Genomic DNA, 17,267 nt, shown 5'->3' with positions numbered 1-17,267 from the left:
TAGTGGTTTCTGGACAAATATTAGTTATGCCATATGTTATATACTGTGCATGGCCTCTGTCTCTGTGTGTGTAGGAGTAATAACACTCCTACTCCAACCTAGTTTTAATCAGGTTCCACAGGCTCACAACGCTTGGTATAAACATTCTCTGTCAACTCAGGTTTAATCCAAAGATTACGATTAAATTTGAAGTATGTGCACCTGAAAGTGTGACAAGTGCGGCAAACAACCAATCACAAGGAACATGGAGAGTGCCAGTTTGATTCACTTCTCGTGAGAGATGGTGGATTCACTTCCCTGCTGAATTTTAAAGGGTTAGTTCACCCAAAAATGAAAATTATCCAATAATTTACTCACCCTTAAGCCAACCTCAGAGTTATAAAAAAAATTATTCTGGCTCTTCCAAGCTTTATAATGAAGTGAACAGTACCTGAGATTTTGAAAAAGTGCATCCATCGTCATAAAAGTAATCTATACAGCTCCAGAGAGTTAATAAAGGCCTTCTGAACGGAAGCGATGCATTTTTGTAAGAAAAATATCAATATTTATAACTTTATAAACTATAACCACTGGCTTCCGGTAACGGCCATGCGCAAGTATGTTTCCGGCTAAAGAGTGACCTCTGACCCGACATACTGTATGACATAGTTGTAGGAGTAGCATAAGCTTAGGTGAGAGCAGACACCTCTTGCGGTTCAAACAAATAGGTAGGTTCAACAAACTCAAGCTCCTCTTCTCTTCTTCTTTATTTCTTTATTAAAATTCTCGTTTTAGACTTCTAATTTGTGACCGGTGTTTTGTTTTGCTCTATCCTCTGCGTTTCCACGTTTGTCTATATGCCATGCATTCATACCTTTTAACACTCCCGGTTTCCCTGGGAGTATTTCACACCCATCTCCGCCCCCCTCCCATTTTGTTATTTCTCCCGTGAAACTCCCATAATTTGTATGGCCCAAACCTTGTTATATGAATAATCACATCAATATATTATTCCAAAGTTGTCCAGTTGCCAGATCTTGCATGAAACGCATCCTACTTACGCACACAATCAACAAATCATATAAATTTCAAGCCATTTGTGAGCTCAACCTGGCAACCTACAACCCAGTTGCACCGTCGATATCTGCGCAGGTAGTAGACGCGAAAAGTTGAATAAGCGTCACTGGAAGAAATGGGAAGAGAAGACTCAGTGGTAAATATTTAACGCAATAAATGCAGCATCCGTTTCCCTTTCGAGAGGTCTCTCGTATTGCGTAGGTTAGCTTACGCTATGGGAAATCTCGAGAATATTGAAGCCAAATCTTTAAAACGCAGTGCAGCTGCACAGCATACACAGATGAACGGCGAGAGCGACAACTGCACGAACCTATGGCGAGGCGGCTCAGACAAGCGAAACAATCAGGGCACTTCGCGCCCTGGCACGTCAGAGCCCGCCAGAATGGGAGTGGCCTACAGCTACAAAAGTGCCTCCGCCTAGGACCTAAGATTTTATCTCCTTCAGTGAACTCACCACTTCGCTGATCTCTGGATAAAAAGTCTTCTCGCCGCCGTCAAAAAGCCTTCAGTGGAACAAGCCACCTGCCTTGCAGTTCTGAGGACGCCGGCTTTCCTGGTTTTTCAACTGGACGCCGCCTTCAGCTCGCTGTTCTGCTGTGCCATCCGGTGCGCTATATATCCTTTTAACGCATTAGTGTGTTCGCCGTTCCGTCACACTTTTTCTAAAAGAGCAAATTTGAGGCGTTGTTGCAAATGCTTCGAACTTCCCCTTCGGCAGAGACCGTCACATCCTCTGCGCTTCCTGTCTGGGCCGTTACCACATGGAAGCTGCACTCGCTAAGGGCGGCTGCCCTGAGTGCGACGAGATGGATCTCCCCATCCTGCGGGCTCGACTGGCTGATTTCGCCGATGACGACCCCGCTTCCCACTCTCTCTCCCTTTGCTTGAGCCGTGCAAAAGAAGAGCCGCGCACAAAGGATGTCAGAGCGGACGGATACGAGCGATGTTCCACTCCTTTCGCCCGCGGCTAGCTCTCTTTACGTTCAAGAGAGCTACCCTGCCCTCGCGCCCCGTTCGCTCGTAATGCAGAGCCCTCTCGAGCTCTCTGCATGACCTAGATGGACACTGTGAGTGAGTTTTCAAAACTGCGTCACTCACCGGCGAAAGGAAGAAAGAGAGTGTTTTAGTCCCGCCGAGGCCGAACCAACCTTCATTTCTCAAACATTTTCCCAGTCCCCTCTTTAGTTCGGGCGGCTGGAAATGTCGATATTGCAGCAAATGAGCCTGTTATAAAAACATGTACACCTGCAAACAAACGCCGTTTTACAGGCAACACAAAACATGCCGCTCTCTTCTCTGCTCGAGCTAACTGTAAGCTTACGTCATTTCCCCCTGTGGCTCAGTGGTGAAATCGAAGGCTGTCGCGTCATAGGCCCCTGTTCGATTGACGGAAGATGAAAATTATGCTGATCTCTTCACTGTGCTCGCGGCCAGCTTTCTTACTTACAGAAAGCGACCACACCCCTCACGCCCTCCTGTTCACACAGCGGGGTTCGAGTATTGATGAGCGTTCAAAAACAGATGAGCCCACGCCAGCCCTGCCCCCGCGTGACTCACATTTTACAGAGACAGACTTTATTCTCCAGTAATCTCGGCTGCACTGAATCTTTTCACTAAAGCAAACGAGCTCTCTTTGGCAGCGTCTGAAGACGGGGTTGGTCGGGCTCAACTTTGACCCCGCCTCCCATCTAATCCCAGCATAAGTGTGATTGGACGAAGCATGGCCAGTTTAGTCATGTTAAAGAGCCATCTCTGGCTTCCTACAATGGGTAGTGAACACAATCCTCTTTAGCTCAGGCTGGAGGTATTTAAAACGCAGGTTGAATCTACTGTAATGTATGCTCCCCTGCAAACATACGCTGTTCCAACAGCGACTCTAATGAAGAAAGAGCGCTTTCTAGCTTTTTCTGGTACTGGAGATATAATACATGTAGGTCGTGTGCCCACTAAAAAGTACGCACCCCTGCACATAAGCACTAAGAATCTTAAACATTCCCCAGTCCCCTCTTCTCAGGCAGCTGGAAATGTCGATATTGCAGTCAATGGGCCTGTTACAAAACACGCTCACCTGCAAACAGACGGCGTTTTTATGGCGACGCAAATAAAGCACAAAAAGAGCTCTTTTCTGTCTGTGTCATATGTAGGTCATGTGTCCACTACAAAGTACACACAAGCACTGTTTCCACAGTTTCAAACTTTCCCCCAGCTCACGCTGGAGGTTTAATAAATGTAGTGCGTGTTCCTACTGTGAAGTATGCTCCTCTACACACAAGCACTGTTCCAACAGTTTCAAACTTCCCCCCAGCTCACGTTGAAAGTTTAATAAATGTAGCGCGTGTGCCTACTGTGAAGAATGCACCCCTACACACAAGCACTGTTCCCACAGTTTCAAACTTTCCCCCAGCTCACGCTGGATGTTTAATAAATGTAGCGCGTGTGTCTACTGTGAAGTATGCACCCCTACACACAAACACTACCAACACTGCATTAACTCTCCCCCAGCCAGCGTGGGAGAGACAATAAATGTAGATTGTGTGCCCACTGTAAAGTATGCACCCCTACACATAAAAACTGTTCCCACATCAGTTTTCCCTCTAGCTCACGCTGGAGACGTGATAACGAATGTGCCCGCTGTAAAGCGCGCACCCCTGCACATGAGTGCTGTTCACACAGCATTAAAAGCTCAAGACAGCTGGACGCCCGGGTCCCTATTTCACAGCGACCCATCTCCAGTCTTCATTCAGGCCCTAACTATAATGCGGGTCAAGGTCTGGGAGGCTATTCCCGGTATATCAGAATGGGTGTTGAACATAATAAAACGAGGCTACTCGCTACAGTTTGCTCGCAGACCCCCGCACTTTTCAGCCGTGGTCGAAACAAAAGTGAGAAAGGATGTTGCCCACGTTCTTCGCACTGAGGTGCTCAAACTGTTAAAAAAGGGAGCTGTCAAACCAGTTTCCCCCTCACAAAGCGAGTCGGGCTTTTTCAGTCGCTACTTCCTTGTTCCGAAGAAGGATGGCAGCCAACGGCCCATCCTAGATCTCAGACACCTGAAAAAGGCGCTGATGACGCGTCTGTTCAGGATGCTGACAACCAAGCAGATCCTTGCGCAAATTCACCCGGGGGATTGGTTTTTCTCAGTGGATCTGAAAGATGCTTATTTTCACATCCAAATATCGCCTCATCACAGGCCATTTCTGAGATTTGCCTTCGAGGGGCAGGCTTACCAGTACACAGTACTACTGTTCGCCTATTGCTTGCACCTCGTACATTTATGAAGTGTATGGACACAGCACTTACCCCCCTGAGACAGCGGGGAGTGCGAGTGTTAAACTACCTCAACGATTGGCTGATTATAGCTCAATCGGAGGCGCAGTTGATAACTCACAGATCCTGGCTCCTCATCAATCTAGAATGTCTGGGTCTCAGGATCAACATTTCCAAGAGAACACTGTCTCCCAGCCAGAATATTTCTTTCCTGGGAATAGTGATAGACTCTATACGAATGAAAGCGCGTCTTACACCAGAGCGCGTACTCTCCATTCAACGCCTAGCGGTGTCTTTCACAGCGGGCACTCAAACTCCTCTCAAAAGATTTCAGAGGATGTTGGGTCTCAGTACAACCTGCGCTCCCTGAGGCAGGCATTCTGAACCAGGGTGCGGATATGCTGTCCAGAGACAAGGTTCCCCCAGGGGAATGGTCTCTCCACCCTCAGACGGTTCAGCTAATATAGAGCATCTTCGGCAAGGCAGAGGTTGACCTCTTCGCCTCAACTTCGCCTCAACGCTCGTTGCCGAACATTTTTCTCAAAGAACAGGGAATGTCGAACTTGCCCACGAATGGCCGAGCCATCCGCTATATGCATTTCCTCCTGTCACAATGCTACCACAGGTCATCAAACAGATCAGGGAAAGCAAGTCTGCAGTGCTACTAATAGCCCCTCTCTGGAAGACCCAATTATGGTTCTCCGAGTTGACACAACTGCCGAAAACAGCCCCATGGCCAATTCCGCTGAGGAGAGATCTCCTCACACAGTTGAACGGAAAAATCTGGCATCCCCGTCCCGACTTGTGGGCCCTTCATGTATGGCCCCTCAACGGGTACCCGGGTGTCTCCCGGATAGGGTGCTGAAAACCATCACTGAAGCAAGAGCGCCCTCAACAAGGCACCTCTATGCTCAGAAATGGGGGGTGTTCTCTGACTGGTGCGCAGCACGGAGCCTGGACCCCTACTCTTGCGAAGCACCAAGTATACTCGCCTTTTTACAAGAGCTCATGGACGCGGGTCGCACCCCCTCCATGCTCAAAGTATATGTGGCGACCATAACAGCATCCCACGCTCTTGTGGCCGGACAATCAGTAGGAAGAAACAACCTTGTCGTCCGCTTCCTTAAAGGGGCAAGGAGGTTGAACCCTCCGCGACCCCCCTCTGTGCCTATCTGGGACCTTTCACCGGTCCTGGAAGCATTGAAGGGTGCCCTGTTTGAGCCGCTTCAGTCTGCAGACCTGAAGCACCTCTCGCTCAAAACCGCTCTTTACTGGCACCCGCTTCAGTAAAAAGTGTGGCCGATTACACGTGCTGTCAGCGAGCGCGATCTGCCTTGAGTTTGGGCCTAACGACTCCAGAGCCGTCCTTAAGCCAAGGCATGGTTATATTCCTAAAGTGCTCTCGACTCCATTCAGAGCACAGGTTATTTCCCTAGCAGCTCTTTCCTCACCAGAAGACGAAAGAGATGCGAATTTACTCTGTCCCGTCAGGGCTCTCAGAGTTTATCTAGAGCGTTCTGCCTCATTCAGACAGTCAGAACAGCTTTTCGTGTGCTTTGGCAGCTGCACCAAGGGGCCCGCCGTCTCAAAGCAGAGATTATCGCGCTGGATAGTCGATGCTATAGCGCTGGTTTATTAGTCTAAGGGCCTTCATTGCCCCTTAGGCGTCAGAGCTCTTTCCACGAGAGGCATGGCCTCGTCTTGGGCTTGGTCAAGTGGAATACCCATTGAAGATATCTGTGCGGCGTCTGGCTGGGCCTCGCCGTCCACATTTATCAGGTTTTGTAACCTGCAAGTTCCCGCTTTGCAGTCAAGGGTACTTTCAATATAAAATCTGTAAGCACAAACCCCCTTAAACTTGGGCCTGATACATATCCGGTCCTGTTTTAACTCGAACTACGGTTCTCATATATATATACTGTATATATACATTATAAGAGTTTGGCCCTCAATAGGCCCATTCCTTGTTTTTCCCTATATGAAGCCCGTCACTGACTGGCTTATTGGGTTCATACTTTACTTTTTCACAGCCTCAGGCATCTTGCCTCGGGCTACCGTATGGAGCGAAGCTAAGCACGCATGGCGCTTTGAAGGGGGTTCCCATAGCATAAGCTAACTTACGCAATACGAGAGACCTCTCGAAAGGGAACGTCACAGTTACTAACGTAACCTCGGTTCCCTAAAATGAGGGAATGAGTATTGCGTAACCCACAGTGCTTTTGTGCTTTGATCAGGGGATTGCTTCAGTCGATTAAACCTGAGGTCCTAGGCGGAGAATGGGCGCTTTTGTAGGCGTAAGCCACACCCATTCTGGCGGGCTCTGACGTGCCAGGGCGCAAAGTGCTCTGATTGGTTTGCGCGTCTCGCTGATGCTCTCGCCATTCATCTGTGTAAGCTGTGCAGCTGCACTGCGTTTTAAAGATTTGTCTTCAATATTCTCAGGAAAAGGAGTTTTCCCATAGCGTAAACTAAATTACGCAATACTCGTTCCCTCATCTCAGGGAACCAAGATTACGTTAGTAACCGAGACATTTTTCTGCCATCCTTTGCCTGGCGTTACATTATATGATGTGCTCTTATTCATGCAAATGCTTTTAAAAAATTCAAGCCAAGACAAATTGAGCGCCAGAATCGAGTTATCTTTCGGCTTGAAGTTGAACGTACACTAACACACGCAATTATGCCAAAATGTCCGTTTTGTCAAGTATCCTCCTTATAAGAGCAGACTGAGCAGTCTTAACTGAATGTGAAGAGTTGTGAGAGAATGAGGCGCGTGTGAGATCCGTCATTCTCTGTCAGTAACGGCAGGTTTTAAAGAGACAGCAGCCACTAAAGCTTTCTGTCAGTTAAGTTACACAAGAACAAAGGGAACAGAGAAAAACACTCAATGCTCTTGACTAAAGAACTATATAATTAAAAAATGTATGCTGTGCAAACTGTTAGATAACTTTATTCAATTTCTGTATATTTCCTACCTATTAGACAAATATTTAAAAAAATACTGTCTTTATGTTGTTTCTACATTAATTTGGAGATTCTGTGAAATTATTACATTATAAAATATATTAAAAACGTTTTTAATAGTGATTCATCGTAATTAATCACAGCATTTTTTTGTGATTAATCTAGTTAATTATTGCAATCGATAAAAATGAATAAAGAAGAAACATGAATAAGTCTTATTCATGTTTCTTTTTAGTTTTATTGAATATTATGTATTTATTTATGTTAATATCTGCACCATTAATGTGTATTTAGCCTGCCTCTACCATCCAGCACATCCCATAATCCCCCAAACCCCCACAAAAAAAACAGGTCTCCCGTATTTTGGTACCCAAATGTTGACAGGTATGCATGCATTGGGTCAGAGGTCACTATCCTCCACCTGGAGGAACCGTCCACAGCTCCCGTCCAAGGCCTGTAAGTCGACGGCAGGCCTGGCTGCTAAGGCTTACAGTGCCGCTGAACAGGCTGCCTTTGTCTTACATGCCATTGGCACCCTGCAAGTCCACCAGGCCAAAGCACTAAAAGAGCCGCACAAGGGTAGTTCTGAGCCGGGGTTGATGCCAGAACTGCGCACGACTGACCTCATGACCTATGACAAAAGTCATAGTGCAGGCCCCCGGCCAGACAATGTCCACCTTGGTGGTCGAGGAACGTCATCTCTGGCTAAACCTTGCAGAGATGTGGGATGCCAACAAAGTGCGCTTACTCGACGCATGGTGGCCAGGTGGAGAATCTTTTGTTTTCATTTCGAAAACAGCCTTTTCTATTCCACAGCTGGCTCAACTGGCAGCGGTACCCTATTTCAATCTCTGGAGCATACTGGGTACAGTTTGGCAGTGAGTGATGCTATGCAGTGAGTGATGCAGCCATTACCCCCCTTCCGGTTAACATGGAGAAGAGCAAGCTCTCCCCTGTGCATAGCATCTCTTTTCTCCGTAGGCTCCTGGGGCATATGGCATCCGCTGCTGCATTCACTTAGCTCGGATTGATGCATGTGAGATCACTACAACAGCGGAGCACAGCGGAGTCCTGAGATGGGTATGGGGGCGTGGCACACACTGTGTGACCATAACCGCACTGGTGGGCATGTCTAAAGTCTCTTCAGACAAAGTTGTAACCTGGAAGCGTGTCTGTTTCATGCTATTTATATCCTCTCATGAGCTTGCATTCCAATGACGTCATTGTTAGAGGTTACTTAAGCCAAGATCTTGGTGTGTTTGCCACACATGCTTCACAACTGGTTGAACAAAAAAATTGACAATTGAAGTTGACTATTTCTATTTTTAATAATGATTTATCCGTGCATAACGCTATTTTTTTTTTTTAAATTCATGTGCACTCATAATCTTTAATCAAATTAACTTCCCTTACAGTGACATCTCTTCTCTTCTCTGATGATGCACGAGGGCGGGATCAACCTCTCTCATGAGATCACAGCAATAGCAAACCACAACCATCCAACCAATTCCTCATGGACAAAATCAATGCACGACCAATCTTTTTTTCTTTGTTCAAGAAGCTGTTTCACTTGTATATACGTTACTTTCTGCTTGCTAAGTCTGACGTCACATGTCACCATTTCCATGGTCCAAATACTCTATCAGATGCCAAAAGCAAACAATAAATGGTGTTAATATTCACTCATGATGTGATGTAATAATACCGAAAGATCATGATCCTAATGTTTATTTCCATACTGAAATCTCAGATGGCCAGATAGATATTAATCTTTTATGATTTGTTAAAATATTGGTGCCTGGGACACCATGAGCCCGGAGACTATAGTTGTACACTATGAGTTTTTAAAAGCTTATAGGCCTACTTTAAATCTGTGATATGTTACGATAGTATTCTCAATGGAAACGAGTATAGGCCTGGATCTGCAAACATAAATACTTCTGGACACATACAACTTACTGTACACCATGACTTATTAAGCAGATTGGGAAGAAAAGACTAATGCAACTTCTGTTTCATGCCAAATTTAAAGCTTTAAAACTAAACTAGGTTGGGATAGCTCAACAGTCTTTAGTGATAAGGTAAGACAGGGTAAGATATTTTGCAGGGTGGGATGTCTAGGATTCCTTCTCCTCAACATCAGACTTATCAGTGTAGAAGAAGAAGAAGAAGAAGAAGAAAATTGTCTTGGGTTACTTGACTGTAACCCTGTTCCCTAAAAAAGCAGGAACGATATCATACCCTAATGAGAATGTTCTTTGTTCAACCAGTTGTGAAGCATGTGTGGCAACCACACCAAAAACTTGGCTTAAGTAACCTCTAACGATGACGTCATTGGAATGCAAGCTCATGAGAGGATATAAATAGCATGAAACGGACACGCTTCCAGGTTACAACTTTGTCTGAAGAGACTCTAGACATGCCCACCAGTGCGGCAAAGGGAAGCAGCGTCTCATTCCTGCTTTTTCAGGGAACAGGGTTACAGTCAAGTAACCCAAGATGTTCCCTATCAAAAGCTACACTCGATGCTGCGTATCATACGCTAATGAGAATGAGAATATGAATGGCACCGCACTAGAAAGTGTCTGGACCCCTCGAGGTTGTGTAGTGTGTCCACACAAATGTTGGATAGGTCTCAGATATTACTTTGGGATGTTGACTCAAGGACATGGAAACCCGGAACAGCATGAACATCCAAACTATAAATCTGCTAAATATGTGTGGAGAGGACCAGCCTGCTGCATCACATAGATGTTACAAGGGGGTGCCCCTTGCCAAAGCCTTGGGGGATGCAAAGTTTAAGCAGGATAGCGAGACAGACAGAGCCTGCAAATCCCCAATTCTCTTTAGAAAAGTAATAACCATGAGTAAAAAAACATCTTTAGAGCCAGAAGCTTGACAGGCACTGACTCTAGTGGCTCTAGTGGGACCTGGCCTTAGTTCTTGAGGGCCTAGTCAAGAACTCAAGAACTAAGGCCAGGTCCCAAAATGGGATTTTCACTCTGGTGATGGTGGTGGTGGTGTACCACCAGCCTTGGAGGGGTGATGGGGGTATGTGGCAAGCAGAGCGGGGCAGAGAGTTGTGGGAATGAGTCTCACGGAAGGAGAACCGGAAGGATAAAAGGAGGAATGACAACACTGCAAGACGGAAGAGGACCAGGCCTGGACTTTATGTTGTGTTTTGTTTATGTTTGTGTGGCAGTGGTCCGTGAAGGACTGCCACTTTATTTTCGTTTTGATTTTTGTGTTTATTTTTTAATTAAAGTCACGTTTATTGTTCACCGGTTCCCACCTTCTTCTTCCTTGAGCCTTAAACCTTTGTTACATAATGATAAAAAAATTTTCTTGCATATTATATAAAAACTGACAGTTATGACAGAGGTTTCCACTCAGGAGGCTTCTTGGCCCAGCCAGGTTCATCATACCCTAGTGGGGCAGTATAATCTCCTTTTATGTTCAAATTTGTGCTTTAAAAAATAAATTAGCGAATGCTTTCTTCCCTTGATAATATATTGGAAAATACATCATTGTCCTGTATGCAAAATATGCTAAAAAATTTTACCCTATATTGACCTGCACAGTGTGTAATTCAGTTTTTGAATGAACAGAGCCCAATCATATAGGGATCTTTTTATTTTATTTGGTAACAGTGAACACAGGGAAATAAGATAATTAAACAAGTGGATTGTATAGCACTGCACAAAAGAATAACATAAAATAATGACATAAAAAATGTACTTGGATAAAAACTAAAATATTTTAGTAAATTACTACCCAGTCAGTTGCATAAATTAACAAGCAAATATTAACACTACTTTATATTTCACTATGTTTATGCAGATGTATGTTCTCAAATGTAGTAACTGTCAACTAGAGGTTATACAGCATTTCGTGGGTATCAGGATGTTCTTCAGTGGCGTAAAACAGCAGCTAATCCATATTCACATGAGCGTGTCTGACTGCTGGGCCCTGTAAAGATCAGGAACAGTTCATCATATATTATTTTAGAAATGTTTATATTAATTTTTATATCATTTATTAATTTAATAAGTAGCAATTTGGGGCTAATTTTTAGTTCAACACAGCAAATAAATTTACACTTACATCTTTTCAAGAACCCTCCTGATTAAATTCTGGGTGAATTTAGACTCTGGATTTAAGCATTTACGCTCTGCACTCTTCAAAGTGACACTGGAAATAAAAAAAGGAAAGATGAGCTGAATGCGTTCAAGAATCTTGAGATAGCAGTATGATCATTAATGTGTAAATATCCATGTAAAATCATTGTTTTTGTCCTTACATAATCTCTTGTTTTCCACAAGATGGACTTGGAGGCATGATTTCAAACTTCTCAATGTTCTTTCTTAAAACCACATCCACTCCTTTGCCAGCACAGAAGCACCTGCCATTGTGAATCTTGTTCTGCCCTGGAAGAGAATTTTTTGGGGGGATTTTTTAGCTGCAGAACATAATAAAAAACTAATATTTAGAAGAGATACCCTTGCAGAATCAATAGTACGGTCTTAATAAACAACACTCACCATGTACTTCTTGAGCAAGCAGACAGACCAGAAAAACAACAACTGCAGCAGTCTTCATTGTGTTTAAGGTTTTGATGACTGTCTAAGGCTGTTATTACTGAAGACGATTAGCTGCTTATATAGCCATCAGAAGATCAGGGGTTTATAGCACGGGCATAGTTCCCAGTCTCACTTTCACAAGCACAGCTGTTTCGATTTCCCATTTCTTTGAAATGCCTTTGCTCAAAGCTTTGGATATGTGCTGGTCTCTTGTCATTTAGTGTCATGATTGCTCTTGGCAATGAGGAAGAGTTTGTTTTATCACAATTTTGAAAGCTGATGTGAATTATTTAAGCCAAATATACATTTAGAGACCAAATGTAATACATTCCAGCACAAGTACTAAACCACCCTTAATACTGACATTCATCTATAATTATAATGTAATTTGTACAAACAAATGTAAACAAACAATCAAATTTGCAACAAATGTGTTCAAAACCATGTGCACACATTGTTAAAATGTTTAAAATAATAATAAACACTTACATTTTGGATCATGAAATGACCAATACAGTGATGATGAAAATTAGTGACATCACAGCAAACTAGGAAATGAACTACTGTAAACTTCTGTTTTCAGAGGAAAAGAATCAATCATCAGTTTTCACTTCCCCTGTTTCTGAAATAGATTCTTAATGAGAAGCTCACATTTAATGATAAACAATTAGCAGCAAAAGACAGGCAATTTTGTCTCATTTTGAAAAATTCCACTATAAACTGCTTTAATTTAGAGTGAGTGATATAAGGGGAGTGGATTTATTGCATAAGATAAATGTCACTTTGCTCACAGCTGATTGTTCCAGTTTTGGTTTGCAATCTCTAACCAAGAATAAAACCTGCTCTGGGCCATGGCCAGAAACCCACTCAAAACCAATCCACCTTCTTGAGCCTGAAAAAACAGAGTTTGTTCAAAATTACCTGGGTAGCAACTGAAACCGGCTTCATGCAACAGTCCACTGCACCAGACTCTACAACACCCACTCGTTCATTCGCATCAGAATACTTACCTGTAACACCTGTCACTACTCATGAGTGGGGGGGTTAATAAAGGCCTTCTGAAGCGAAGCGATGCGTTCGTGTACGAAAAATATCCATATTTAAAACTAACGTAATGATGAACGCGGTTGCCCAGCCCTGTTTGATCGGCGAGAGGTGTCAAAGCTTACGCTACTCCTACGTCATACATCATCAAGTATTACTCTTTTGGTGTAAGTCGACGTGTAGGGCCGTCTGCCGGAAGCTAGTTATTTTACTTACACAAACGCATCACTTCACTTCAGAAGGCCTTTATTAAGCCCCGAGAGCCATTTCAAGCACTTTTATCATGGATGGATACGCTCTGATGGATTACCAAAATCATATAGCCTACCCATTTACTCCCATTATGAGGTTTGGAAGAGCCAGGACATTTTTAATATAACTCCAATTTTATTCGTCTGAAAGAAGAATGTCATATACACCTAGGATGGCTTCAGGGTGAGTAAATCATGGGCTAATTTTCATTTTTGGGTGAACTATCCCTTTAAGGACTCTTATGGCCTACTCACCCATAGACTATGTATATGTACACTCTAAAAAAATATGGTTCTTTACACATAGTAAAAAATCTACTGAGTACCGCATCTGTCTGTAAAGAACTCTTTATATGCTGAAATGGTTCTTTGTGTTAGAGTTTAGGGTTCTTTATTCCCGCCTTTTTTCAAATCTGTAACTGTCAAAGTCTCCTTATTACTGATTTTCTGGAGTTCAGCTATACAACTACAGTTACTACACAGACTGTCAACATACTCTCAACAGGTAAATGATTTATTTCTTAAAATGTATATAAATTATAACTTTAAAAATTGTAACAATCATTTCCTAACAATCATGTATTTTTCTCTTTTAGTTTAACAGAACATATAGTGTGAGCAGCTCTGTTCAGTTTTGGATACTCATCTTCTCTTCTCCACAAAGTAAGTAACAGAGAAATGGAATTTATGATCCATATTGTTTGATTTTTTAAAAACATTAAAGCTATACCATGACTTTATAGAAATTTTTCCTTTTAGCATGGTAAAGGGACCATTCTGTCCATTTTTGTTAATTTTGGCCTTCATGAACATAATTGTTTTTACATAATCAAATTGAAGAGACACAATGTAACTCTAAACTCAATTGTGTATTTCAGATGCTGTCATGTATCATAACCTCATCATCTGGAGAGAGAAACTGCCACTCAGAATACACACATAATGAAGGACATAAAGACATTATAGGGGATTGTGAAGCTATTTCACTGGAGCTTGGTCTTCATTACATCTACATCATGTTCAATGTCAATTGATATGTCAAATGTATTCAGCTAACAACTGTTATTAGAGCACTGTCATTTTTGCTACAATCTGCCATGTCAATAAAAAATAAAGTACATGAACAACACTGAAAAAAACAATAAGTAAAATGTACTTCATTTTTGAATATCCAAGGCCGGTTGGATGTACTGCCAAATTCTCTGAAACGCCTTTGGAGACGGCTTATGGTATAGAGAAATGAACATTCAATTCACGGGCAACAGCTCTGGTGGACATTCCTGCAGTCAGCATGCCAAATGCACGCTCCCTCAAAACTTGCGACATCTGTGACATTGTGCTGTGTGATAAAACTGCATTTTAGAGTGGCCTTTTATTGTGGCCAGCCTAAGGCACACCTGTGCAATAATCATGCTGTCTAATCAGCATCTTGATATGCCTCTCTTGAGAGAGAGAGAGAGAGAGAGAGGCTATAACTGAGCCATCCTCAGTTTGTCATAGTCTTGTCTTTCACTAAATGTGTATGAACTTACCTGACTCATTCTTCATTTGTGCCTACTTGCCTTCATCATGCTCTCCTCTCTTCCAGTCATCGAGCAACTGAAATACAAGAGCTCTGTTCAGTTTAAAAGAGCTCTGTTCGTCTGAAATAAGAATGTCATATACACCTAGGATGACTTGAGGGTGAGTAAATCATGGGCTAATTTTAATTTTTGGGTGAGCTATTCCTTTAAGTCTGCCAATTTACCTGCCAGCAACTTTGTGCAATAAACAGGACTGCATTCCTGTTTTCTGTCCCTCTGTTACATGACAGTTTTGCTTCATTAAAAGTTATATTGCAAGAGATTGCATTGATAGTTTGGTGTATTTTCTATCTTTCACTGTTCTGATATACCTTAATTTGTGCACTAAATATACAAGAGATTGTGACGTGCTTAAAAACAGCTAATAAAAGCCATTAAAATAAATCAGTTATCATGTTTTACTTGCCCGAACTTTCAGTGTTTTGGTATGACGCCTTATATTACTCCCACCAAAACATAATTAACATGAATATTTCAGTCTATTTATGCAATATTTACGTCCTCATTTATGTAAATTTCAGGCACTTCTGAGAAATCACAACTAAAAAGGAGAGGAAGCTGGAGTAGTGGGGGAAAAACGAGAACAAAAACTGAGGGGAAACCCCTGGTCCTAGAGTATTTAAATGAGCTCTGAATGCCTTCAGTCATAATCTCACTGACCCAGACAAGCACAGTTCATCGAGAACAAGACAATGAAGACTATTGCAGCTTTTGTTCTTCTTGCCTGCCTGATTGCTGTAGGAGTGAAAGGTGAGTTTGATCTCTGAGAGTAATAGATCAAAATCGTTTAGAATATCTTGTATCTTTGATTATAGTGATGTTTTGCAGCTAATACACTGTAATGAAATTTCTTTTCCAGGGCAGGAAAGGTCTTCAAAGGGCAGGTGCTTCTGTGCAGACAAAGGTGCAAACATGGTTTTAGTGAAGAACATCGAGAAGGTTGAGATCATCCCTCCAAGTCCATCTTGTCACAAACATGAGATTATGTAAGCATAGCCTACATTTTTCATTTATTTAAATGTTGATCAACTCCACAAACTCTCCTGAGTAAGATTCAGCTCACCACTTTTGTCGTTTCACAGTGTCACTCTGAAGAATGGTGCAGGACGGAAATGCATGAACCCTGAGTCAAAATTCACTAAAAATGTCATAATAAAGGCTCTTGAAAAGAGGTAAGAATATCTGCTTTAAGTTTATTTACTTATCATTTATACATTCAATACAAAGACATAAACTCATCTGGCAGAGGGAGACACATAGCAATTAACTAAATTAATTAACACAATTATATTAAATTTACTTTTTTCTGATTTTGCAGGAACCAGAAGTCTGTTCCACACAGTACAACTGTCACTGTGCCACTGAAGAACATCCTGACACCATCAGCACCAACATCTTTCAAATGATATTTCATATGTATTCATACACTGCCTAAATAAGTTGGGATTCAATTTAGAAAAAAATAACTTAAAATATTTAGTAATGCCTAAGCTGATTAAATTATTTTTATGTGAGCACTGCATTGTAAAAAGCCTTCATTTTTTATTTTATATTTTCACAAGACCTGTGTCATATGTATAGTCTTTTTTAAATGTGATGTATGATTTTATTTTCATTGTCCTCAAAGAAGTGCTAAATAAAGCTTTTTATCTATGAATTACATCTTCTGACTTCTGAATTTCTGAGATTCTGAATAAAAATGCATGTGATGCTTTATGATAAACAATAGTTCCACAGGAATCACTAAAACATCACAAAACTCAATAAAGCTTTCAAGATTACTATTGAAAACATTGTTTCACAAATACATTTCAGTGCATTTAGTTAAGACTAAATTGACTGGATTTAACGTTCCTGTCTCAGTTATAAGCTGCAGTTTATGACTGATCAGGGCTGCGTTTCCCAAAAGCATCGTGAACCTAGTTGATCGTAGAACAATTGCCACCAATGGTCTCTACGATCAATTTAGGATTACAATGCTATAGGTAAACCCAGCCCTTGCTGGTAGAAAGACTTTTGTCAGTGCAATCTAATGTAGATTTATTAGTCATATTAAACAAAAGTTTGACATGAATAAATAAATGTAGATAATTCTACATAATAGGGTTTACAAGGTTTATGTATAGGTACAATTTTATAATGTAGGGTTTACAAGGCCACATACACATAAAGTGATATACACATAGGCTACTGTTGTATATATTTCAATTATGTCAACTGCCTCATTTTTTTCTTTATATGAAGTTGGACAAGCATGTCCAATTTTAATTTCATACATACTTGTGTATACTTGTGTAGAATGATATATATCTCAACTGATTGATTGCTTGTACAATTACAAAAAAACCTAAACTATATTTTCGACTCGCTCTAATCTGCTAATTGCGACTATAAGTCATGAAGATATTAAGATATTATAAACATTAACATCATGATTTTCTGTAAAGCTTATTTGAAACAATGTAAGAAGCATTATACAAATCAACTGAAAAAGCCACATTCCCATTTTACTCATATAATTA

General features: G+C 41.8%; 2 protein-coding genes across 2 annotated transcripts; one reads left to right on the top strand and one right to left on the bottom strand.

Moving 5' to 3' along the window:
* Window positions 1–10,544: 10,544 nt before the first annotated feature.
* LOC308691781 (C-X-C motif chemokine 11-6-like) lies at window positions 10,545–11,918 on the bottom strand. Its single transcript, XM_081367337.1, has 4 exons — window positions 11,829–11,918; window positions 11,588–11,714; window positions 11,392–11,478; window positions 10,545–11,256 (listed from the first exon to the last, which is right to left on the bottom strand). Exons 1-4 carry the CDS (start codon window positions 11,884–11,886, stop codon window positions 11,229–11,231), a joined length of 300 nt encoding a protein of 99 aa, XP_081223463.1. The 5' UTR covers window positions 11,887–11,918; the 3' UTR covers window positions 10,545–11,228.
* A 3,473-nt stretch (window positions 11,919–15,391) lies between these two features.
* LOC308690253 (C-X-C motif chemokine 11-6-like) lies at window positions 15,392–16,404 on the top strand. Its single transcript, XM_081364610.1, has 4 exons — window positions 15,392–15,495; window positions 15,605–15,731; window positions 15,828–15,917; window positions 16,064–16,404. The coding sequence occupies exons 1-4, from the start codon at window positions 15,438–15,440 to the stop codon at window positions 16,149–16,151; spliced, it is 363 nt and encodes a 120-aa protein (XP_081220736.1). The 5' UTR covers window positions 15,392–15,437; the 3' UTR covers window positions 16,152–16,404.
* The last annotated feature ends 863 nt before the right edge of the window (window positions 16,405–17,267 follow it).

The sequence above is a fragment of the Scardinius erythrophthalmus genome (assembly GCF_964197995.2).
Source record: "Scardinius erythrophthalmus genome assembly, chromosome: 5".
Classification (NCBI taxonomy): domain Eukaryota; kingdom Metazoa; phylum Chordata; class Actinopteri; order Cypriniformes; family Leuciscidae; genus Scardinius; species Scardinius erythrophthalmus.
The sequence above is the reverse complement of the archived record's forward strand: the minus strand, read 5'-3'. Positions and strand labels throughout refer to the sequence as shown.